This window comes from Embiotoca jacksoni, unplaced genomic scaffold (genome assembly GCF_022577435.1).
Source record: "Embiotoca jacksoni isolate LCO1_2020_lvr unplaced genomic scaffold, fEmbJac1.0.p SCAF_8, whole genome shotgun sequence".
In the NCBI taxonomy this organism is placed as follows: Eukaryota; Metazoa; Chordata; class Actinopteri; family Embiotocidae; genus Embiotoca; species Embiotoca jacksoni.
Genome location: NW_027185436.1, coordinates 1981696 through 2007651, shown reverse-complemented (window position 1 = coordinate 2007651; position 25956 = coordinate 1981696). Strand labels below are relative to the sequence as shown.

General features: G+C 39.7%; 3 protein-coding genes across 3 annotated transcripts; all 3 read left to right on the top strand.

The window, feature by feature from the left end:
* Positions 1–2644: 2644 nt before the first annotated feature.
* Positions 2645–4289, top strand: LOC138191497 (nuclear factor 7, brain-like). The gene has a single exon (XM_069138354.1). The coding sequence runs from the start codon at positions 2739–2741 to the stop codon at positions 4206–4208; it is 1470 nt and encodes a 489-aa protein (XP_068994455.1). The 5' UTR covers positions 2645–2738; the 3' UTR covers positions 4209–4289.
* Positions 4290–17435: 13146 nt separating this feature from the next.
* Positions 17436–19167, top strand: LOC138191545 (nuclear factor 7, brain-like). The gene has a single exon (XM_069138421.1). The coding sequence runs from the start codon at positions 17436–17438 to the stop codon at positions 18867–18869; it is 1434 nt and encodes a 477-aa protein (XP_068994522.1). The 3' UTR covers positions 18870–19167.
* A 2175-nt stretch (positions 19168–21342) lies between these two features.
* LOC138191495 (nuclear factor 7, brain-like) lies at positions 21343–24137 on the top strand. Its single transcript, XM_069138353.1, has one exon. The coding sequence runs from the start codon at positions 21465–21467 to the stop codon at positions 22890–22892; it is 1428 nt and encodes a 475-aa protein (XP_068994454.1). The 5' UTR covers positions 21343–21464; the 3' UTR covers positions 22893–24137.
* The last annotated feature ends 1819 nt before the right edge of the window (positions 24138–25956 follow it).

The following is a 25956-nucleotide window of genomic DNA, read 5'->3' as shown; positions in this document are numbered from 1 at the left end:
CAATAAAAAGTCTTTAATCCAATGATATGCTCTGCCACCTATTCCTATCATATTTAATTTCATCAACAATCCCTCCTTCCAAACCATATCATCTGCCTTTTAAAAAACACAGCCATCACTGACTCCTTATTCACTTGAGCTTTTGTCATTTCTGTTTCTAAACAAATAACTGGGTCCATAGTTCCTCTACCTTTCTGAAATCCACTTTGATGAGTTGTTATCATTCCCCTGGTTTACAAATAAAATGTTAATCTGTCTTAATCATTCTTTCCATAATCTGACCTACATGAGATGTTAGTTGGTCTATAATTCATTGGGTTTGATGAGTCCTTGCCTGGTTTCCTGATTGGAATAATCACAGCTTCTTTCCAAGAACTAGGTCGTCTCCCCACTTCCCAAACCTGATGATGAAAACAGAACAATTTCATCATTACTAAACAACCTAAACGCTTTATTATTATGTAACACGTCATCCTTCCCTGGTGATGTAAGTCGTCCTCTTTCTATCGCTCTTTTCAACTCTTCTAAAGTAAACGTGGCATCAAGTGGACTGTTAGTATTGTCTCTTCTTTCATGAATACCAGGATGAGCTGATCGTGTCCTTTCCCTTCCTCTCTTACCTTCTACTGTCAGGTTGACAGAGCTGTGGATTTCTGTTTGTATTTTGCCATCATCTCTGCCCTCTCCCCATCCGACGCTGCTGTTTCCTCCCCTTCTTCAACACTGGATGCTGCCGTCCTCTTCTAATTCCTCTCATGCTTCTCATCATCCCCCAAATCTGTCCCGCAGGTGTTGATCTCCCAATTCTGCTTCAAAAGTTCTGCCAGCTTTCCCTTTTTGCTTTCTGAAGGATTTTAAATGTTTAAATTCTAGAAATTAAGTGATTTTCTGAACAACCTAAGACTTTGTTTCTTTCTTTCGCTGCTCTCTAACACTCATCTGTCCACCAGGGGGCAGCCTTTCTTTTCATCCATCCTTTTCCTTTAGCAATTGTTTGATCTGCAGCTTCCAGGACTGTAAATGTCAATTTTGTATCAATCTTCTCAATATCTTCATTTAAGTCTATTTTATCTATTTCTCTCTCACATATACATTTAAAAATGTCCCACTTTGTCCTACTAAATATCCACTTCTCCGCTAGATCTCATGGTTCCTTACTGCTTTGTAATGATACTTTACAGCATGTTGGAAAATGGTCACTACCCACTGAAGTTTCATCTTCTACACCCCACTCACATATCGCTGCTAAATTTCTAGATACTATAGTTAAACAGTGTTAAGACGTGTTCCCCGTGTTCACATCTAATCTAGTCCCTCTACCATCATTTAAACAAACCAAATTATCTTCTTCCAGTAACTCTTCTATTACGTCACCGTTTGCATCTGTTCTTACTCCACTCCATAACATGCTATGTTCATTCAAATCTCCACATACCAACACCTCGTTGCCACCTTTCCCTTCAATGTGTGCTCATCTATTTGTAACCCAAGTAGTAAAACTGCGCGGGTTATTGTATGTTTCCTTTGTTGTTGTCTATTTGCTAAACACGGTGTCAATCATAGCCACTTCGCTCAGACGTAGTTCTCATTGGCTATATCAGGCAATTAAGGTTTCTGATTGGAGGAGGAGGTTAAGTCCCGCCCCTCCAGGTAGCAGGGTTGTTTTGCTGCTTTACTTCTTCCATCAGTTCCTCCACTCTGCCTGACCCTCTTCACTGCCTCTGCATAGGTGATTTTAATACCGTGGTTAGTATACGCTGCTCACGCAACGACACTGACACCTGCTGGCTGGTTACTGACACTGCTGCTTAATACTGTGATGAACAACACTGGACCTACATTTGACTTTTACTAAAACAGATCTTCCTTCTCCTAAAAACACAAAGAACACATTCAGAACATATAAAACTCCTTCTGTACTTACATTTGATCAAAACATGACTTATTCAATAAGCTGTGCACCACTTCTTGTGCCACATGTAGCTGAAGTTTGAGTGAATCCCAACATTTAATCAAAGTGTAAATGAACACGTTCATGCTGACATGTCAGCACAACATGTTTCCTGTTACTGCTGCTGAAGATCAAATGTAGTAAAACTGGTTCCCTGTGAGCTTTGAGCAGCGTGTTGAAATGTTCACTGTTCACTGGAGGACTAAAGAACAAACCTCCACTTTGTTAGAGTTGGAAGTGATTTTAAGAACTGTCACAATTTAATGTTTTATTACGTTAAAAATAAAGAAAATACATGAATATGTTAAGATGTGAGCATTTCATTCTGTTTGCCAACTTTACAACAAGGAAGTTGTTCTGTCTTCAAAGAAAAGTCCAAAATGTCCCTCTGGAAGACGTCCTGACACCATCTGCTGGAGACACTTTACATTGCAGCTTTTCTGACTGCAGTAACAGGAAACATGTTAGCACAACATGTTATTATTCTTTCTTTCTTTTTAACGTAATAAAACATTAAATTCTTACAGTTCTTAAAATCACTTTAAACTTTGTTTGTTCTTTAGTCCTCCAGTGAACATTTCAACACGCTGCTCAAAGCTCACAGGGAACCAGTTTTACTACATTTTATCTTCAACAGCAAATAGTTTAACACATGACGAGGTGAGAGACAATGAAAGTAGATTTTGACATTGTTGAAGAGAGCCGAGACGCCATTACAGGGTGTGAGATCTCTGCTGAACAACATTTATTTGGAGGAATTTAAGTGGAAAGTTGAAGAAACTGTAACATGGTGAGTCCTGCTTTTAAAAGACTTCAATTACAAATGGCTGAGAAAACTGCTCTTGTCGAAAGTTTCCTGAGCTGCCATGTGTGTTCAGAGACTTTCAGAGATCCTGTGTCTCTGAGCTGCAGCCACAACTTCTGTTCAAGCTGCCTAAAGAAATTCTGGGAACAAGCTGGAAACAAAAACTGTCCAATTTGTAAAAGAAAATCTTCTAAAGAACATCCTGGACTGAATTTATCACTGAAGGAACTGGCTGACTCGTTTGCTGAGAGACAGAGGACCAGTTCACCTGAGATGGCAAAAGAAAAGGAGAAAGAGAAGGAGGAGGTGCTGTGTGATAAACATCCAGAAGTCCCTTCTTGGTTCTGTGAGGACGAGCAGAGATCTGTGTGTCCTGTCTGTGAGTTTTCTCTCCATCAGACTCACAAAGTGGTTCCTGTAGAACAAGCAGTCAGTGATCTGAAGGAGCAGCTGAAATCTGACTTAAAGTCTCTGCAGGACAAGAAGGACAAATACAAACAAGTGGAGGAAACATACAATGAAATGAGTGAACACTCCAAGAAGCAGCTGTTGTCCACAGAGAGGCAGATCAGAGCAGAGTTCAACAAGATCCACCAGTTCCTGAAAGAGGAAGAGGAGTCCAGACTGGCAGCTCTGAGGGAGGAAGAGGAGCAGAAGGGGAAGACTATCAGCAGAGAGATGAAGAGGATTCAGGAGCAGATCTCCTCTCTGTCAGACAGTATCTGTGCTGTTGAAGAAGACCTGCAGAAACACAACGTGCCGTTCCTCAGCAGTTATAAAGACACTCAGACCAGAGCCAGAGCCCAGAGCTCACTGTCAGATCCACAGCTGGTCTCAGGAGCGCTGATAGATGTGGCCAAACACCTGGGCAACCTGTCCTTCAGAGTCTGGGAGAAGATGAAGGAGAAGGTCCACTTCAGTCCTGTCATTCTGGACCTAAACACTGCAAACCAATGTCTCCATCTGTCTGATGATCTGACCAGTGTGAGATGTGGAGACACAAACCAGCAGCTTCCTGACAATCCAGAGAGAAACAATAAATATGCCTCTGTTCTGGGCTCTGAGGGTTTCAGCTCAGGGAAACACAGCTGGGAGGTGGAGGTGGGAGACCATCCTCTCTGGACTATAGGTTTAGTTAAAGAGTCAGTTGACAGGAAGGGAGAAATAAGTGGTTCACCAGAATATGGAGTCTGGTGTTTATGGCATCGCAGTGGAAAATACACTGATGGTGTTGGTAAGACTGTCAGAGAGGAGAAAAGTCTCCAGAAGTTCAGAGTCCAGCTGGACTATGACATGGGGGAGGTGTCCTTCTACAACCCTGAAGACATGACTCACATCTACACTCACAGAGACACTTTCACTGAGAAACTCTTCCCATATTTCAGTATTGGAAAAGCTGGTGATGCCAAAACTTCTGATATCAAAGTCTGTCAGAGTGATTCAGGGAAGTGATTTAGTTGTTTGTGTGGTGATGATTTGTTTGGGGGGAAGTTATCTTTGAATCTAAAACTTTTCCAGTTTGTTCTTTTTTACGTGAGAAAATGTAGAAATCCTTGTTAAAGAAGAAATATGACTTTAATTACATTCCTTTGTTGTTTTATGTTCTACAAAACATGAAATATCACTGAATAAGATGTTAAAACATAAATGTGGTTCTTTAATTCTCCAAGAATGAAGATCAAGTTTGAACAAAATGGTTTCTAACAAGGTTTTAATGTTAAACAATATGAGCACAGAAAAGTTTCATCTTACCTGGTTTTGTTTTTGACATTTAACATTTACTTTTGAAAGTTTATTTTTTCCAAATTAGAATAAATCAGTTCATTACTTTACTTGTTTTAATAAAAGCTCATGTTTAATGTGCAGAACGGACCAAACAGTGGACGTTCATGTAATAACTCACCTGTTATGTGTTTAAAATGTGCATCAGTGCAGATTACTGTTGACTGTCTGATATATTTTATACATTCATTCATTTTTATTCAGACAAACTAAATCTCCTTCTTTATTTTTGTTTCTTGGACTGTTTGAAAAGTTTGTAGAAACTGTTTGATAATGTTCAACACAAATTATATTCCTGTTCAAGCTTCAGAACAAACTGAGAATTTATAGGAAAACTGCAGATTGTTTTGATTAAAGCTGCAACTAAAGACTATTTCTAATAAACCTGTTGATCATTTTAGTCCATAAATGACCATAAAATAATAAACATGTCAGATAAAGACAGTGAAGGTTCACATTGGAGCAAATGTTCTTGATGAATGATGAACTTTTCCTTCAGTCTTTGTATTGAGTGTATTTTAGTGGCTGCAGTGAATACTTTATTTCATAGTTCCTGAACATTCAGCTGCTGTTTGTTCTGGTGTGTTTATGGAAACTCTCACTTCATATGTCAGATGTGAAACATCATCACATTCAGGATTTCCTCTTGTTAACTGTGGATTTCCTTGAAGCTGCATTCAGAACTTCAGTTCTTTACCTGATGAGTAAATATGATCAAACTGTCAGAAATGTGAGTTCATCTATGTTCTGGTTTATTTCTGTCAATAAAAAAGATCAAAACCACGCTGCAGTTTTACGTCTTTAAACACAGAGACTTTGAAGTTTCTATTGAAACTGTCATTTTATTGATAACACCTTAACACCTTAACACATTTTAATATATATTTTATATTTTAATATATATATATATATATATATAGAGTTAAATATATAGTATATTTTTTTGCGTGTATATATAGCTATATACACTATATATACACAAAAACTATAGTTTGTTGCATTTATGAAATTATAGAACAATAATAAAGACAATTCTTGACATTTTATTGCTATTTTAACTGTTATAACAATATCAAACTCTGATGAAGAGGAGAAAAAAATACACTGGCATGTGTAGTCCTACATTGAGGTCAATTAAACACAGAACTATGCAGGCCCTGAGTCCTCCCCATATTTGTGGAAAATAAATAAAATAACTTTGAAATAAATATAACATCTAGCTCCAGAAGTGAATTAAACAACAATGCAGGTGTATTTGGGTCCTCCCCATGTTCATGGAAAATATATTAAATAAAAAGTAGCCTACTTTGAAATGAAGATAACATATAGCTGCAGCCTAATATCTTAAAAAGAGTAAACATAAAAAAAATAGGCCAGTTTGTCTTCAAGTAAGACTAAAGTCCATTTCGGTGCGCTGTCATCGTCTTCTTTTTCTTCCTCAGACACTTACAGCCGTCAACCGTCTGAACATAAAAACACAACTACATCAGTTCAGGATCTAAAATAAATATTTGTTTCCAAAATAATAGCCTATTAAATGATGGTGTTGTCGCCTGTTTAATGTGATTTTTGTTCCTGAACATCTCTGCATAGTTTCTCTATATCAGGGCTGTAAAATGTGACTTTGAGCTTCACAGGACTGCAGGCTGTCATCTGTGAAGCGGGAGCGATGTTTGGATTTGACGTAGTTCATGCTTGAGAAAACCTGCTGGCATAAGTACGTTGATCCAAAGATGGACGGGACTCCGAATGCATACTTCATGTTCATATCAGTGTCGGGAACGGCACTCCGTGTTTCAAACACAAGTTTGTGGGGTTTGGGGAGGTTTTCAATATCGCTCCATTTGTGCTCTTTATAGCGACGATGGCCTTCTGACGGGCGACATCTTCAAGATCAGCTGTCAGGCTTTTGAACTTGGACACCCATAAGTCTTTACCAGCGATGTCGGCCAGTTCAACTTCCAGATCGGGTCGACTTACTCCCGGGAACGTGGACGTGTTCAGCTGGGATGGGTCGATGTCCAGGGGTGTGACGGGGAAGGATAATGTGCTTTTTTCCTCCCTGAACTCGCTGAATCTTTCCCCAAATGCAGTTTGCGGTCCGATAATTGCACGTTGTAAATACTCACAATTTAAGTGATTATTATTTCCTCTGAACTCTCTCAGGGAGGGGAAGTGAGAGAGCATGCCTCTCTGTACATCTCTGGCAAACACCGTCATCTTGCTCAAACGCCAAAACATCCTCCAGCATCTCCAGAGCCGTGCCTCCCTTTCCCTGGAGACTTTTGTTCAGACTTGTCATATCGACCATGAAGTGCAACTTTTCCAGCCGATCTGGATTTCCCAGCTCAGGAGAGGTGAGGACTTTGCTTTCCAGGAAGGTTTCCACATGTTCCAGACAAGCAGCAAACCGTTTCAGCCACCGGACTCTGTTACGCAGCAGGAGATCTGAATACGCGCCGTCCACTTCTTCCAACAACAAACAGACCTGTCGGTGGTTTAACCCCTTTGCCATTATTTTGTTCGCTATCTGAATAACAAGGTTCATCACCTCCGTACATTCTGGGGGAAATGTTTGAGCTCACAGTGCTTCCTGGTGTAAGATGCAGTGAAACGACAGCAGCTTTGGATCCAGTGACTTCTGAAGTAAAGTCACAAATCTCTTCTGTGCTCCTCTCATACTGGGAGCCCCATCAGCAGCCAGCGACACCATGAGGGTCCTGTTTATTTCTTTATCTTTTAAACAATTCATAACAGCCTCACAAATGTCCTCCCCGTGTTTGCCCGTTTTAATTCAATGATTTCTTCCTGCGGCCCATCAGAGTTCATATATCTGCATAACAGGGCTGTCTGCTCAATGTCGTTTACATCTCTCGACTCATCGCAGGCGATTGACAACGCTGGAGCTGAATCGATGTCCTCAATTTGCCGACTGGTGAAGTTTGATGCCATTTTAATGGCCGTGTCTTTGCAGAGAGGCATATCTCTGATTTTCTGAACAATTTCACCTTTGTTTTTGAAGTCCCAGAATAGATGCTCAGATGTTTTAATGAACGATTCTTTCATGTATTCTCCATCTGAACGGCTTTCCACGTCTTACTATCTCATGAGCTGCCACTAAACTAGCAGCAGTAGTTGAGTTTGGAGACTCCATCCACTTCGTGAAAGTATATTTAATTTGCTCTTTTTTGCTCATCTCCAGTTTGATACTTTTCAACAAATGCTGTGTGCTTGTTCTGGAAGTGTCTTTCGACGTTACATTTTTTGTAGTTTACTAATTTCTCGCCACATATCAAGCGTACAGGTAAGTCAGCATCGTTGGCAGTGAAAGCAAATGAAGACGTCCACGTAGAATTAAACTGTTTTCCTCAGTGACTTTTCTTCTGTTTTGGATTCATCCATTTGAAGTTTTCCGAGGGCTGAGGTCTGCAAATCATGAAGAGTCACCTGCAGGGAAAGGCGCCTCACAGCGACGTAATAGGATGTGACGCACATTTTAGTTGACAAAATCTATCAAACAATGCTTTGGTCAAAGCCTCAGGGAGCAACAGAGGGGCTGAAGAGCCGGGTTGCCGACCCCTGCTCTAGTAGCTGAATCCTTGCTCCTTGTTTGTCCTCCTCCACTAACATTGTTTACTCTGCTTCCTTCGCTGCTAGCTCTGCTGCAGCTTCTGCTCTGCTAGCAACGAGGATGGAGTCCACTGAGTGTTGATCCGTATGTTGAGTGTTCAGAGTCTCTATTGAGCAGCTCACCAAGACCTTGTTTTACTGATTCAGGGTCAAAATCACCATCTATGGATGCTGTTCTTTCATAAGCGATTTGAATAATGTCCTTCGTCACTGCCTCGCAGGCATCAACACCACGTCTTGTCTCACTAGATGGAGTCATGTGATCTCTAATTTGCACAAACATATCTGTAACTTTGTCCTGTTCTTTCTCTAATGTCTCTAGAAGAGCTGCAATTTGACTCTGGAAAGTCTGACTTTAGCTGCTCTCTGGCTTTACGTGCCTCGATCTTCCATTGTTCATAAAGGTGAATGAGCCTTTTCTCCCTTTTGTGAGCCTCCTCTTTCTGCAATGCAAACATCTTCTCCGTGGGATTCTGTTGGCGACCAGATCTGAGAAGTTCCTCGTCTTCGCTGGCCGGACAGACATCCGTTATCTGGTCTGAGTCTCTACTGTCTGATGCAGATGCTTCCATTATGTCTCACCAACTTAGACCATCACATCAAATCCCTCTGCAGTCATCATGAGCATCTATCAGGAGGTGGTGGGACTGATGAGGTCAAGCTCTTACTGTAGCATCCCCGGCTGAATAACGGTCTGGCGTCTCTAACTGATGGTCCACAAAACTTTATTGAACTGGACTTGAATCTGTAAATTGCATTAAAGAGCAATGAAGAAAGAATAAAGACAAACGTTCCTGAACACTGTTCATCATCTTGACCATATCCTTCCCGCCAACATGCTGCATTTAACCACGCGGCGGTGCGTTCAATGGAAACAGCAGTTTGTTAGCTTGAGCTCTTTCACTAATGACACAAAAACATAAAAACCGCAGCAACCTGAAACAATATTTTCCACAGAATGATCTTGAACATGTACTGACCTTGTGTCCATATCGGCCAGGTGCTAAACTAACAAAACCGGAACCTTCTTCCTCCTTTTCAGCACTTTTCTTTGGCGACTTCCCATTTCGTACCACTTCTTCCGGTTGCAGTCCTTCAAAATAAAAGACATGAAAAAGAACAAACTATTAAAATACTCTACACTGTGTTAGAGGTCCTTTACACACAGATCCAATCTGGTTCTCCACATTTATTGAAGTTGTTTCTGAAAAGTGGAAAACAATCATCGATACGCAGCGTTTTTCTGCTCGAGTTTAACAGAGAATCTCATCTGACTTTCTTAATGTGGCGCGAGGAGGGTTTGGTTTGAGTTTCAAGGACATGAACCAATATTATTAGTAAGAGTACGACAACGCCACTTTAGGAATTTCACCTGAAGAATAAGTTTTGCCCCACACAGTATGAAGAACTCAGGAGACACTCAGGTTCGTTATACTGATGAGCAGGAGACGTGGTTCAATTACAAGCAATTATTCTTCATTATAACATTCAATATTCAATACGGTGTTTCAATCAGATTTCATTTGAAACATTAACTACTAATAAAGACGTTTTAACCTACACAGTTATTTAAAAAGATGTTCAGGGCTGCAGCTTACCAGTGGAGAGGTGGACCATTAAAGATGAGGATCCCAAAAAGAGGGGGCACCCCGATCACACAATCACACACACAAGCACACGTGAGGGTTCAGAACCAGGGGTGCACTAAACCACACAGCATATGAAGGGAGACACCAACACCAGGAGGCACCAACCCCACCACCTTAGGCCCTGCAGCTCCTGCAGAGACAGAACACAATTAACAAGGCTCCACTTCACAGAAAATATCAATGTACTTCCTGTTTTACAGCTCAGCAGTCAGAGCACCAGCGTACAGGACATTACACACCATCCCAGCTCTATCATGATGGAACAGTCACGTCATGGCCTGCTGCTTGTTTTGCTTTGATGCAGGAAGACACTGAGTTTGAACTCATCCTTCCACCTGCCGTTCACACGGCAACAAGGGACAAACAACAGCTTAATGTACCGAGTTATTATGACTGGACTAGCTATGTGTCTGGCTTAAATAACCACACTTACACACACGCATAAGGACTCACGGTCTGATTCACATATGACACCTCAGACACACCCCCTCCAAAAAAAGGCAAGAAAAACAACAACAAACGGGGAAAAAAGAAAAGACCAAAACAAACAAACAGAAACATGTCAACTATGATTTTGGGCGCAGTATTATAGCGAATGTACAAGAAGCAAATTACAAAAACTGCCAATATAATTTTCCACTTAATAGCCACAATAAAAAACAGCCACTGTTAATATTGGGGGGAAAAACATGCTTCCTTAAAAAGATAGAGAAAAAACAAAGCCAAAAAAAGATTTCCTTCAACTCCAGAAACCACTGGCATCAAGAATTCTGAATTATACAAATTACATATACAATTGCAAATGTGTAATAATCATAATAATAGTAATATAGTAATGATATGAATAGATTTTACTTCAAACTTTACATACTGTATTTCCAGTGCAGTGTTTATGTCACACGAGTGTGGATTCACAGGAGGACAAGAGGGTTGGTGTCACAAAAACTGTGGTGATGAGGAAGAGACCACAGGAAGAAGGAACCACACCCAGTGCTGCACACACTCCCACCCCCATCAAACAGCCAGTGTGGTGGAGGGAAGAACAGGAAGCTGTGGGGGAGGAGGGGGGGATTAAGGTTGTCCAGCTGATGGATGTTGAGTGGCTGTCATTGGATGGTTGTCAGAAGGGGTTATTGGGTAAGTGACAGACAGGGGGCAGGAGTAGTAAAAGAAGAGATGCATGCTGGGGGTTGAGACCGGGCGTCCAGTGAGGAAAGGTTTGTTGTTGGAGGGCGAGGAGCCCCGGCTCCTAAACCGACACTGGATGTGTTCTTTCTTCCCTTCCTCCTCTTCCTCTTCCTCCTCAGAGAGACTCTCTTGACAGACAAAACGACAGCATTCAACCCTGAGAAGGAAAAAAACAACAAATACAACAAATGAAAGTGTGACTTACACCGAGCTGCCCGAGGTCAAAGAGCAGTTCAATAATGTCAGCCAAATCAAAAAGCTGATTTGCTTTGTTGCCAAATGTTAAATTCTGCACAATCCATTTGAAGCTACTGCCAGCAGCTGATTATGTTTACAGAGATAAGCCAAAGAGATCTTACTGGTTAATTAGTGAGCTGTAGAGCTGCAGGTAGGTGGATTTGGATGACTAGCAGTTTCCTCCTTTTTGTCTTTGATGCCGAGCTCGACTCACAATAGTATCATAGATAGGTTAACAGTTTCCTGGCCACAGCTTCAAACATATGAGAGTCGTAATAATCTTCATGCAACTCTAAGCTACAAAGCAAATTAGTGTATTTCAAAAATTCCCAACGGCTCCTTTAACCCACATACTGTAGTGCAGTTATACACAAAGTGAAAAAAGTGGCAGCAAAAGTAGCAGAAACGTATGTTTTTATGACAAGAATGTCCTGAACATAAAAATATTAATGAAGATTCAAAAATAAATCTAATTTTTTGAATAAATGATAACAATTACAGCTATGTCTACTTCCAGGATTACTGTACTGTATATAAGGAAAATACAACCCCCCCCAAAAGGGTGTGATGCCGTGTAAAATGAAAACAGCATGGCTCCGTAGTAGCTGGTTCACACCCGTCACCCATCAACAAACATTTGGAGACTGATGGAAAAATAATGAACTCATCATACTTGTCAAATATTGGTCTATCTTTGGCACAACATGGTTCTATAGTCTCAGTTACAACGTCTCTGTACCTTTATCTTGTGACCTACGACCTCACTCAGTACTATCTACAAAATCAGATATACAGAGGAAGAGCATTATTCTTTTCAAACATGTGTTTTACAATAATTTAGTTTAGACTTGGTCTTCTTACAGCGCTGCTGAATTATGTGATATTTTATAGTTTATACAGAACAAGGTCAGTAATGTAAGTGAGAAATCTTAACAAATGTGTGGAAACGGCAAAAGAAGACAACAAAGAAAAACTATTTCAGTGTTAAATTCATTTTGTTTCCAACTTGATCCATTTTTTAGGGACATAATTCTTCCATCTGCAGAATGTCTTCAACTCCACTGACTGTACAGTTTACACTCAGGATGTGATTGAATGGAGGGATTTTAATTCCTGTGATCACCACAAGATGGAGACAGAGATCTGTTCAGGCTGGTTATTTCAACACTGAATATTTTATTTCCACTTTCTGACCTTTTTAATATTAATGTTCACTGCAGAGGTTGATAAAAGTATTTACAGTTATTTATATGTATTTATATGAGTATAACACTGTTTCCTTATTGAATATTAATCATGTCTCTTGATGGGACACTTCATCAAAAACCTGTTTAAAAATGATTTACTTTTAATATTATCTGTCTGACATGAGTCCTTTCTGCTGACTTTCTGCTTTTCACCATCATCAAACCTGAGCTGTAAAACATACAGACGATTACTGAAAATAATACATGTTGAATTCTTGTCATCTTTTCTGTTCTTTCTCTCTTCTTCTCATTTATTTTACTGATATTGAAGAAAAACTCGTTGTTGTCGTTGTTTTCGATGATATGTGTTTTTTTTTTAAAGCAGAACATCTATTAGTGAGTCGGTCTTTAAGTGAGGAGCTAGTGTCTCACAACAAACCGGATCAGGACTGGACTCGGTCCAGAGGATCCTGGTCTCTGTGCAGCCTGGAGAGCTCCTGCATGTTCTCCATGGAGGAGGATCATTAAGCCCCGCCTCCAGGAAGTGGACTTTGTTCAAGGGGCCGATGTCCAGCAGCCTTTCTTATCCTGAACAGGTTTTCATCCTGAACATCAACTTTAAATGTGATCCTGTGATCTGGATGTATTTAGTGTTCATGGTAGATTTTCTCCTCTTTCTGAAGGAATCTTTCAAATCCAACTGTATTCAGGATTAATTGTTAAATAAAAGATATGAGAAAACAGAGATGTGAAGCTGGATCAGTCTTTTCTATTTATTCAACATGTTAGTAGGACTTCATAGAGAATAAAGTCAGTCACATCTGATGAAGTTGTTGTGTAGCAGGTTCTGTAGTTTTCTTCATTCTTGGGTTTCATTTTTGTTCAACTTTATAATCTTCAAATCATCATGTCATCTGGAAAATGTATTTTTTTACGATTTGTTTTTGACAGATGTCACGTGATGACTAATGACTCAAACATCTGAACATGTTTTTAAATCTGTAAAATCTTCAGTAAATCTTTGATTTCAATCACATGAAATCATTTACTGTTTATTTTGAATCTCTGTTAGTTGTTGTGTTGAATCACATTAGTTGTTGCTTCACATTAAAATACTTGTTGCCTTGTAACATATAATCAACAATGTTTGACTCACTAGTAAACAACATAGTTTCTACACTACCATTCAACAAGTCCTCCAACCTGAACGACTGTCTCTTACCGTCAAGAATTATATTATAACCAAACGAATACAAAAGATTCAGTCAGGAGGATTTAAATGTTTCAATGGATGAATGTCTCTGAACAGATTTATTAAACAGATCATTTTCACTACAGCCTGAACACTTCCTGCATGTCATGAACAAATAATGAAACAGAGACACAAAGACTTAAAGAACATTTCTTGGTGGTGATGAGAGACGATGCTGCCATGTTGGAGGAGTTACAGCTGTTATGAGGTGTGCTTCAAACAACCCAAATGCAGACACAACAGCAGAATCTTAGGTGAACCAAGTCCTTTATTTCTCCTCGGTATAGATAACCAACAGGAGGCACACAAAATGTCTGAGTCCAAATGCGGATATTCTCGATTCCACTCCAAGCTGGAAGTTGGCTCCTCCGTGAATGTGGCTGACAGGTTGACGGACAGGTAGGCAGCAGTGGGGGGGGTGGGTGGAGTTTACTGTATAAACAGATATTGTCTGATGTTTTCCTTTTGACTGCATATGTTGACCGCAAAACCAGTTCTACCTGTATTAGGATCTTTAGATCCGTCCGTGTGTTTCGGGGTAAATGATTGATATGTGGTCTGTAGTCTGTCCTCCACCACTCCTGCAATATCACCAAGATCTTACAGTACTTTTCCCCAAAAAGTAATTATGAACTGACACTGAGGGAACCAGACGAGGTGGTGTTGCTGATAACGGTACATCAGGGGTGAATGTTATCTGATTTAATGACATGTCTGGATAATCCTGTTTGGTCCTTTCTCTCTCCCAACATGGGAGAAGCAGCTTTGTGGTTGGATGATTATCTCCACAACGTCCTTGAAGATTGTCCCAGTAGTTCATAGTTAAGAGCTTGCGTCTCACATGCAGCGGCGTCTCACCCTCCTCCACCTGAAGAGCAGACACAGGACTTGTTTTAAAAGCACCACAACAGAGTCTCAGAGCTTCGGATTCACCACCTCCAGCTCCTTTAATGAAGTTTTTCCAGCTGATCCGAATACAACACGACCATCATGAAGGACTGATCTCATCAGAGCGACATTCATATTTTTAACATCAGATGTGCTGGCTCGTCATTCTGACCCTGTTGGACACCTCATTACATTTAAAATCTGTTTACATTTGATAACTATCCTCTGAATATGATCATTCAATGTTAATTTATCATCAAACCACACGACACACAAATCTGTTCAATAAAAAGTCTTTAATCCAATGATATGCTCTGCCACCTATTCCTATCATATTTAATTTCATCAACAATCCCTCCTTCCAAACCATATCATCTGCCTTTTAAAAAACACAGCCATCACTGACTCCTTATTCACTTGAGCTTTTGTCATTTCTGTTTCTAAACAAATAACTGGGTCCATAGTTCCTCTACCTTTCTGAAATCCACTTTGATGAGTTGTTATCATTCCCCTGGTTTACAAATAAAATGTTAATCTGTCTTAATCATTCTTTCCATAATCTGACCTACATGAGATGTTAGTTGGTCTATAATTCATTGGGTTTGATGAGTCCTTGCCTGGTTTCCTGATTGGAATAATCACAGCTTCTTTCCAAGAACTAGGTCGTCTCCCCACTTCCCAAACCTGATGATGAAAACAGAACAATTTCATCATTACTAAACGACCTAAATGCCTTATTATTATGTAACACGTCATCCTTCCCTGGTGATGTAAGTCGTCCTCTTTCTATCGCTCTTTTCAACTCTTCTAAAGTAAACGTGGCATCAAGTGGACTGTTAGTATTGTCTCTTCTTTCATGAATACCAGGATGAGCTGATCGTGTCCTTTCCCTTCCTCTCTTACCTTCTACTGTCAGGTTGACAGAGCTGTGGATTTCTGTTTGTATTTTGCCATCATCTCTGCCCTCTCCCCATCCGACGCTGCTGTTTCCTCCCCTTCTTCAACACTGGATGCTGCCGTCCTCTTCTAATTCCTCTCATGCTTCTCATCATCCCCCAAATCTGTCCCGCAGGTGTTGATCTCCCAATTCTGCTTCAAAAGTTCTGCCAGCTTTCCCTTTTTGCTTTCTGAAGGATTTTAAATGTTTAAATTCTGGAAATTATGTGATTTTCTGAACAACCTAAGACCTTTGTTTCTTTCTTTCGCTGCTCTCTAACACTCATCTGTCCACCAGGGGGCAGCCTTTCTTTTCATCCGTCCTTTTCCTTTAGCAATTGTTTGATCTGCAGCTTCCAGGACTGCAAACGTCAATTCTGTATCAATCTTCTCAATATCTTCATTTAAGTCTATTTTATCTATTTCTCTCTCACATATACGTTTAAAAATGTCCCACTTTGTCCTCCTAAATATCCACTTCTCCGCTAGATCTCATGGTTCCTTACTGCTTTGTAATGATACTTTACAGCATGTTGGAAAATGGTCACTACCCACTGAAGTTTCATCTTCTACACCCCACTCACATATCGCTGCTAAATTTCTAGATACTATAGTTAAACAGTGTTAAGACGTGTTCCCCGTGTTCACATCTAATCTAGTCCCTCTACCATCATTTAAACAAACCAAATTATCTTCTTCTAGTAACTCTTCTATTACCTCACCGTTTGCATCTGTTCTTACTCCACTCCATAACATGCTATGTTCATTCAAATCTCCACATACCAACACCTCGTTGCCACCTTTCCCTTCAATGTGTGCTCATCTATTTGTAACCCAAGTAGTAAAACTGCGCGGGTTATTGTGTGTTTCCTTTGTTGTTGTCTATTTGCTAAACACGGTGTCAATCATAGCCACTTCACTCAGACGTAGTTCTCATTGGCTATATCAGGCAATTAAGGTTTCTGATTGGAGGAGGAGGTTAAGTCCCACCCCTCCGGGTAGCAGGGTTGTTTTGCTGCTTTACTTCTTCCATCAGTTCCTCCACTCTGCCTGACCCTCTTCACTGCCTCTGCATAGGTGGTTTTAATACCGTGGTTAGTATACGCTGCTCACACAACGACACTGACACCTGCTGGCTGGTTACTGACACTGCTGCTTAATACTGGGATGAATAACACTGGACCTACATTTGACTTTTACTAAAACAGATCTTCCTTCTCCTAAAAACACAAAGAACACATTCAGAACATATAAAACTCCTTCTGTACTTACATTTGATCAAAACATGACTTATTCAATAAGCTGTGCACCACTTATTGTGCCACATGTAGCTGAAGTTTGAGTGAATCCCAACATTTAATCAAAGTGTAAATGAACACGTTCATGCTGACATGTCAGCACAACATGTTTCCTGTTACTGCTGCTGAAGATCAAATGTAGTAAAACTGGTTCCCTGTGAGCTTTGAGCAGCGTGTTGAAATGTTCACTGTTCACTGGAGGACTAAAGAACAAACCTCCACTTTGTTAGAGTTGGAAGTGATTTTAAGAACTGTCACAATTTAATGTTTTATTACGTTAAAAATAAAGAAAATACATGAATATATTAAGATGTGAGCATTTCATTCTGTTTGCCAACTTTACAACAAGGAAGTTGTTCTGTACTCAAAGAAAAGTCCAATATGTCCCTCTGGAAGACGTCCTGACACCATCTGTTGGAGACACTTTACATTGCAGCTTTTCTGACAGGTAATAGTTTAACACGTGACGAGGTGAGAAAATGAAAGTAGATTTTGACATTGTTGAAGAGAGCTGAGACGCCATTACAGGGTGTGAGATCTCTGCTGAACAACATTTATTTGGAGGAATTTCAGTGGAAAGTTGAAGAAACTGTAACTTGGTGAGTCCTGCTTTTAAAAGACTTCAATTACAAATGGCTGAGAAAACTGCTCTTGTTGAAAGTTACCTGAGCTGCCATGTGTGTTCAGAGACTTTCAGAGATCCTGTGTCTCTGAGCTGCAGCCACAACTTCTGTTCAAGCTGCCTAAAGAAATTCTGGGAACAAGCTGGAAACAAAAACTGTCCAATTTGTAAACGAAAATCTTCTAAAGAAAATCCTGGACTGAATTTATCACTGAAGGAACTGGCTGACTCCTTTGCTGGGAGACAGAGGACCAGTTCACCTGAGATGGCAAAAGAAAAGGAGAAAGAGAAGGAGGAGGTGCTGTGTGATAAACATCCAGAAGTCCCTTCTTGGTTCTGTGAGGACGAGCAGAGAGCTGTGTGTCCTGTCTGTGAGTTTTCTCTCCATCAGACTCACAAAGTGGTTCCTGTAGAACAAGCAGTCAGTGATCTGAAGGAGCAGCTGAAATCTGACTTAAAGTCTCTGCAGGACAAGAAGGACAAATACAAACAAGTGGAGGAAACATACAATGAAATGAGTGAACACTCCAAGAAGCAGCTGTTGTCCACAGAGAGGCAGATCAGAGCAGAGTTCAACAAGATCCACCAGTTCCTGAAAGAGGAAGAGGAGTCCAGACTGGCAGCTCTGAGGGAGGAAGAGGAGCAGAAGGGGAAGACTATCAGCAGAGAGATGAAGAGGATTCAGGAGCAGATCTCCTCTCTGTCAGACAGTATCTGTGCTGTTGAAGAAGACCTGCAGAAACACAACGTGCCGTTCCTCAGCAGTTATAAAGCCACTCAGACCAGAGCCAGAGCTCAGAGCTCACTGTCAGATCCACAGCTGGTCTCAGGAGCGCTGATAGATGTGGCCAAACACCTGGGCAACCTGTCCTTCAGAGTCTGGGAGAAGATGAAGGAGAAGGTCCACTTCAGTCCTGTCATTCTGGACCCAAACACTGCACCCCAATGTCTCCATCTGTCTGATGATCTGACCAGTGTGAGACGTGGAGACACAAACCAGCAGCTTCCTGACAATCCAGAGAGAAACACTAAATATTCTACTGTTCTGGGCTCTGAGGGTTTCAGCTCAGGGAAACACAGCTGGGAGGTGGAGGTGGGAGACCATCCTGACTGGTTTGTGGGTTTAGTTAAAGAGTCATTTGACAGGAAGGGAGAAAGAAGTGCTTCACCAAAATATGGAGTCTGGTGTTTATTGCATCACAGTGGAAAACACACTAATGGTGTTGGTAAGACTGTCAGAGTGAAGAAGAGTCTCCAGAGGTTCAGAGTCCAGCTGGACTATGACATGGGGGAGGTGTCCTTCTACAACCCTGAAGACATGACTCACATCTACACTTACAGAGACACTTTCACTGAGAAACTCTTCCCATATTTCAGTATTGGAGAAGCTGGTGATGCCAAAACTTCTGATATCAAAGTCTGTCAGAGTGATTCAGGGAAGTGATTTAGTTGTTTGTGTGGTGATGATTTGTTTGGGGGGAAGTTGTCTTTGAATCTTAAACTTTTCTAGTTTGTTCTTTTTTACGTGAGAAAATGTAGAAATCCTTGTTAAAGAAGAAATATGACTTTAATTACATTCCTTTGTTGTTTTATGTTCTACAAAACATGAAATATCACTGAATAAGATGTTAAAACATAAATGTGGTTCTTTAATTCTCCAAGAATGAAGATCAAGTTTGAACAAAATGGTTTCTAACCAGGTTTTAATGTTAAACAATATGAGCACAGAAAAGTTTCATCTTACCTGGTTTTGTTTTTGACATTTAACATTTACTTTTGATAATTGATTTTTTTTCCAAATTAGAATAAATCAGTTCATTACTTTACTTGTTTTAATAAAAGCTCATGTTTAATGTGCAGAATGGACCAAACAGTGGACGTTCATGTAATAACTCACCTGTTATGTGTTTAAAATGTGCATCAGTGCAGATTACTGTTGACTGTCTGATATATTTTATACATTCATTCATTTTTATTCAGACAAACTAAATCTCCTTCTTTATGTTTGTTTCTTGGACTGTTTGAAAAGTTTGTGGAAACTGTTTGATAATGTTCAACACAAATTATATTCCTGTTCAAGCTCCAGAACAAACTGAGAATTTATAAGAAAACTGCAGATTGTTTTGATTAAAGCTGCAACTAAAGACTATTTCTAATAAACCTGTTGATCATTTTAGTCCATAAATGACCATAAAATAATAAACATGTCAGATAAAGACAGCGAAGGTTCACATTGGAGCAAATGTTCTTGATGAATGATGAACTTTTCCTTCAGTCTTTGTATTGAGTGTATTTTAGTGGCTGCAGTGAATACTTTATTTCATAGTTCCTGAACATTCAGCTGCTGTTTGTTCTGGTGTGTTTATGGAAACTCTCACTTCATATGTCAGATGTGAAACATCATCACATTCAGGATTTCCTCTTGTTAACTGTGGATTTCCTTGAAGCTGCATTCAGAACTTCAGTTCTTTACCTGATGAGTAAATATGATCAAACTGTCAGAAATGTGAGTTCATCTATGTTCTGGTTTATTTCTGTCAATAAAAAAGATCAAAACCACGCTGCAGTTTTACATCTTTAAACACAGAGACCTTGAAGTTTCTATTGAAACTGTCATTTTATTGATAACACCTTAACACATTGTCTTGAAGTTAGAGAAACACGTGTAGCACGTAAGAGAACAGAGCAATAATCCCAAGAATCAGAGAACTAGAGGACTCGTATTATTATACAGAAGAAACCCAAAGTGACCGAAAGAGACAACTGCAGAGAAATGATTGAATAAGGTTGGAGACAGAGGGAGGGGAAAAGAGGCAGAGACACCCTACGAAGAGAAGCCAACTCAGTGTTGTCAGTGCAACTCAGTCACTGGAGAAAGAAGATGGCAGAAGTTCAGAGTGAACACAGCGGCTCCAGTTGATCTCAGTGACGCTTCATCTGACTAAACAGCTGACAGGAAGGCAGCAGAGCTCTCACTGACCTCAAGAGACGAGAGGAGGACAGATCAAGTAGTTTATATGTAGGGCTGCACAGTTGTTTACTTTCATTCATGATTTCAGCTTCTATAAATCCTCCAGTCATGATTTATCAGACACATTGGTGCCATTTTAGTGATAATTGTGCCGCCCTGATCAATAATGTGACTGGAAGCTGGTTCTTGTTCTACAGTGATAAACTGCTGTTGTCTCTGACTGGATCGTCTGTTTGATCCGACACTAAAGTCAACTTATTGTGCAGCTCCATGAGAAGCATCAGTCTGCCGTCCATCTGTGTTTTACTTTGTGTGACAGCGCCCCCTGCTGGAGATCATTCACTCTCTGAACTGCCTCTAATCAGCCTGTTGGACTCCAGTGCTGTTCCTCAAAGTGACATGCAGGCTCAGTGGAGCAGCCGTCACTCTTGGTGCTGATGGTCAACGAGTGCTCCTCATATTCTCTCAGCTGTGTACAAAAGGCAGCTATTTGTAACACCTGGAGCTGACAGCAGATAACTCGGACCAGAGACTCGGTTCGGAGGAGCAGTTAATAACTAGTGTAGTCTATGTAACACACTAGATTTATTGGACAAATTCCTTCAAAGTCTTCACTAAATATGTCATAAATGTTTGTTTATCTGACCAACTGCTAAAAACAATGCTGTGAATGTGGATTATTGTTCAAACAGTCAACACAAGGTGTTCAAATAAAAAGGGCAAAAAGAAGAAAGTGTCCCGTAGTGTGGGAGCCCTCTTGAAACTGATGTTGGGAGGGGAAGGAAAAACTCCATGAAGTTTATGGTGGAGTATTTCTTTAACAAGTGTAACACAGAAACAGCATCATCTAGTGGAGACACAGTGAAATGTCAGTTTAATTCTAATCAGCTCCTCCCATAACACGAAGAAATGAAACTGAAAGATTCACTTTGTTGATCAGTGACGGTGTTACATTAAAAACTGGAGTCGGTACCGAAGAACACGAATAAGGTGGATCATAAATCAAAGGGACTGTATTTTGGTGAGTGTTGGAATTAAAATACATCTTAAGTAAATAAATCAGAAGAAATGGCTGAGAGAGCTCTTTTTGAAAGTTTCCTGAGCTGCCATGTGTGTTCAGAGACTTTCAGAGATCCTGTGTCTCTGAGCTGCAGCCACAACTTCTGTTCAAGCTGCCTAAAGAAATTCTGGGAACAAGTTGGAAACAAAAACTGTCCAATTTGTAAAAGAACATCTTCAAACGATCCTGGAGTGAATTTATCACTGAAGGAACTGGCTGACTCCTTTGCTGAGAGACAGAGGACCAGTTCACCTGAGATGGTAAAAGAAAAGGAGAAAGAGAAGGAGGAGGTGCTGTGTGATAAACATCCAGAAGTCCCTTCTTGGTTCTGTGAGGACGAGCAGAGAGCTGTGTGTCCTGTCTGTGAGTTTTCTCTCCACCAGACTCACAAAGTGGTTCCTGTAGAACAAGCAGTCAGTGATCTGAAGGAGCAGCTGAAATCTGACTTAAAGTCTCTGCAGGACAAGAAGGACAAATACAAACAAGTGGAGGAAACATACAATGAAATGAGTGAACACTCCAAGAAGCAGCTGTTGTCCACAGAGAGGCAGATCAGAGCAGAGTTCAACAAGATCCACCAGTTCCTGAAAGAGGAAGAGGAGTCCAGACTGGCAGCTCTGAGGGAGGAAGAGGAGCAGAAGGGGAAGACTATCAGCAGAGAGATGAAGAGGATTCAGGAGCAGATGTCCTCTCTGTCAGACAGTATCTGTGCTGTTGAAGAAGACCTGCAGAAACACAACGTGCCGTTCCTCAGCAGTTATAAAGACACTCAGACCAGAGCCAGAGCCCAGAGCTCACTGTCAGATCCACAGCTGGTCTCAGGAGCGCTGATAGATGTGGCCAAACACCTGGGCAACCTGTCCTTCAGAGTCTGGGAGAAGATGAAGGAGAAGGTCCACTTCAGTCCTGTCATTCTGGACCCAAACACTGCAAACCAATGTCTCCATCTGTCTGATGATCTGACCAGTGTGAGACATGGAGACACAAACCAGCAGCTTCCTGACAATCCAGAGAGAAACACTTATTATTTTGATGTTCTGGGCTCTGAGGGTTTCAGCTCAGGGAAACACAGCTGGGAGGTGGAGGTGGGAGACCATCCTGAGTGGACTATAGGTTTAGTTAAAGAGTCAGTTGACAGGAAGGGAGAGTATGATGCTTCACCAGAATATGGAGTCTGGTGTTTAGATTATGACAGTGGAGAATACATTGATGTTGTGGGTAAGACTGTCAGAGTGAAGAAGAGTCTCCAGAGGATCAGAGTCCAGCTGGACTATGACATGGGGGAGGTGTCCTTCTACAACCCTGAAGACATGACTCACATCTGCACTCACAGAGACACTTTCACTGAGAAACTCTTCCCATTATTCTATATTGGAAAAGCTGGTGATGCCAAAACTTCTGATATTAAAGTCTGTCAGACTGAGATTTCTCTGTAATGTTCAAATGTCCAAATTCCTGAATTCTATTTTTTTTTGTGTTTCATTTTTTATTTAACTCTAAACTCATCTTCAATCTTTACAGTCAAACATTTTTGGTCTTGATGTCTTTTATTTTTTCTTTAAAGCAGATTTGATGTCCCTTCATTGATTTGTATCACGGTCTCTGTGTTCTGAAATACTGTCAACCATCCAACAAAGGTTTGATGTACAAAATTTAAAAGATGTAAAACCCAGAAATAGTTTTTAGTTGGAAAGTTAATCATTACTTTAGAAAAGTAGGCGTGTTAAAACTACTCCTTTCAGATCTGAAAAATCAAGTTAAACATCAGATAATCCAGAAAGATATCAAATCTATAAAGTGAAACTTTATTACATGTTCAGTTTAAAATCTCACTGAAACAAATTGACGTGGTTTTAATTATTAGCTGAGTTAGCAGCAACTAAACTCACCAGCTGCATCAAATACTTTGTTTCTGGTTGTGTCACATGTTTTTAGTCTTTAACACATTTTAATTGGATTATTTTCCTCTTTATTCTCAGAGTCTCAATGAATTAAAAAGCACCATGTGTCTTTTCATGATGTTATTTTGTTGTACAGCCGACTTGATTTGATGTCGAGGATCACAGAAATTGTTTCTCCAACTGTGTACCGTCTGAAATCAATCAGGTAAAATGGTTTTCATTCATTTTGTTGTTTTCATGGAACTTCAGTGCAACATGAAAACCTAAAGAGTTGTTCCCCCCAGAGATAACTCTTTGACAGACTTCAGTGATGAAGGGTTTCCTTGTTTGTTTTCCTTTCTTTTCTTTTTTAAATGGAGACTCCTGTTTTTTAATGATCATCTTACGTTTGATGGAATTCTCCAAAATGTTTGTCAAGTTGTAATATGACTCTGATCATGTTGTAATCTTCATGATGCTGCTTCCTTGTCTTATAACAAATGTCGTGTGTCCAGTGAGTTCTCACGTTGTGCTGCACAGTCGTGTTCTCATGTTACTTTCTCTGTTTTTTAAAACATTACAGAAGCTTTAATGTTGAAGTTGTTCTACTTCTTAAAAGAAAGATGAATTCAACACAAACTTTGTCTACAAAGTGATGAAACTGTTTCATATCAGCTGGACACAAACTTTACTGATCAAATGTTTAAATATTTCAGGTTATCAGCATCTTTGTTTTAGTAACACAACATTGTAAAGTAGAATATATCCTCTGTAATAAAATCTGTTTCAGTCTTTTCATCATTTCTGTTTTTGACTTTCTTTCATATTTTGATGAATGATTCCAGTTTTGGATTTTTGAACTTTATTCTTTTCAAACATGTGTTTTACAATAATTTAGTTTAGACTTGGTCTTCTTACAGCGCTGCTGAATTATGTGATATTTTATAGTTTATACAGAACAAGGTCAGTAATGTAAGTGAGAAATCTTAACAAATGTGTGGAAACGGCAAAAGAAGACAACAAAGAAAAACTATTTCAGTGTTAAATTCATTTTGTTTCCAACTTGATCCATTTTTTAGGGACATAATTCTTCCATCTGCAGAATGTCTTCAACTCCACTGACTGTACAGTTTACACTCAGGATGTGATTGAATGGAGGGATTTTAATTCCTGTGATCACCACAAGATGGAGACAGAGATCTGTTCAGGCTGGTTATTTCAACACTGAATATTTTATTTCCACTTTCTGACCTTTTTAATATTAATGTTCACTGCAGAGGTTGATAAAAGTATTTACAGTTATTTATATGTATTTATATGAGTATAACACTGTTTCCTTATTGAATATTAATCATGTCTCTTGATGGGACACTTCATCAAAAACCTGTTTAAAAATGATTTACTTTTAATATTATCTGTCTGACATGAGTCCTTTCTGCTGACTTTCTGCTTTTCACCATCATCAAACCTGAGCTGTAAAACATACAGACGATTACTGAAAATAATACATGTTGAATTCTTGTCATCTTTTCTGTTCTTTCTCTCTTCTTCTCATTTATTTTACTGATATTGAAGAAAAACTCGTTGTTGTCGTTGTTTTCGATGATATGTGTTTTTTTTTAAAGCAGAACATCTATTAGTGAGTCGGTCTTTAAGTGAGGAGCTAGTGTCTCACAACAAACCGGATCAGGACTGGACTCGGTCCAGAGGATCCTGGTCTCTGTGCAGCCTGGAGAGCTCCTGCATGTTCTCCATGGAGGAGGATCATTAAGCCCCGCCTCCAGGAAGTGGACTTTGTTCAAGGGGCCGATGTCCAGCAGCCTTTCTTATCCTGAACAGGTTTTCATCCTGAACATCAACTTTAAATGTGATCCTGTGATCTGGATGTATTTAGTGTTCATGGTAGATTTTCTCCTCTTTCTGAAGGAATCTTTCAAATCCAACTGTATTCAGGATTAATTGTTAAATAAAAGATATGAGAAAACAGAGATGTGAAGCTGGATCAGTCTTTTCTATTTATTCAACATGTTAGTAGGACTTCATAGAGAATAAAGTCAGTCACATCTGATGAAGTTGTTGTGTAGCAGGTTCTGTAGTTTTCTTCATTCTTGGGTTTCATTTTTGTTCAACTTTATAATCTTCAAATCATCATGTCATCTGGAAAATGTATTTTTTTACGATTTGTTTTTGACAGATGTCACGTGATGACTAATGACTCAAACATCTGAACATGTTTTTAAATCTGTAAAATCTTCAGTAAATCTTTGATTTCAATCACATGAAATCATTTACTGTTTATTTTGAATCTCTGTTAGTTGTTGTGTTGAATCACATTAGTTGTTGCTTCACATTAAAATACTTGTTGCCTTGTAACATATAATCAACAATGTTTGACTCACTAGTAAACAACATAGTTTCTACACTACCATTCAACAAGTCCTCCAACCTGAACGACTGTCTCTTACCGTCAAGAATTATATTATAACCAAACGAATACAAAAGATTCAGTCAGGAGGATTTAAATGTTTCAATGGATGAATGTCTCTGAACAGATTTATTAAACAGATCATTTTCACTACAGCCTGAACACTTCCTGCATGTCATGAACAAATAATGAAAC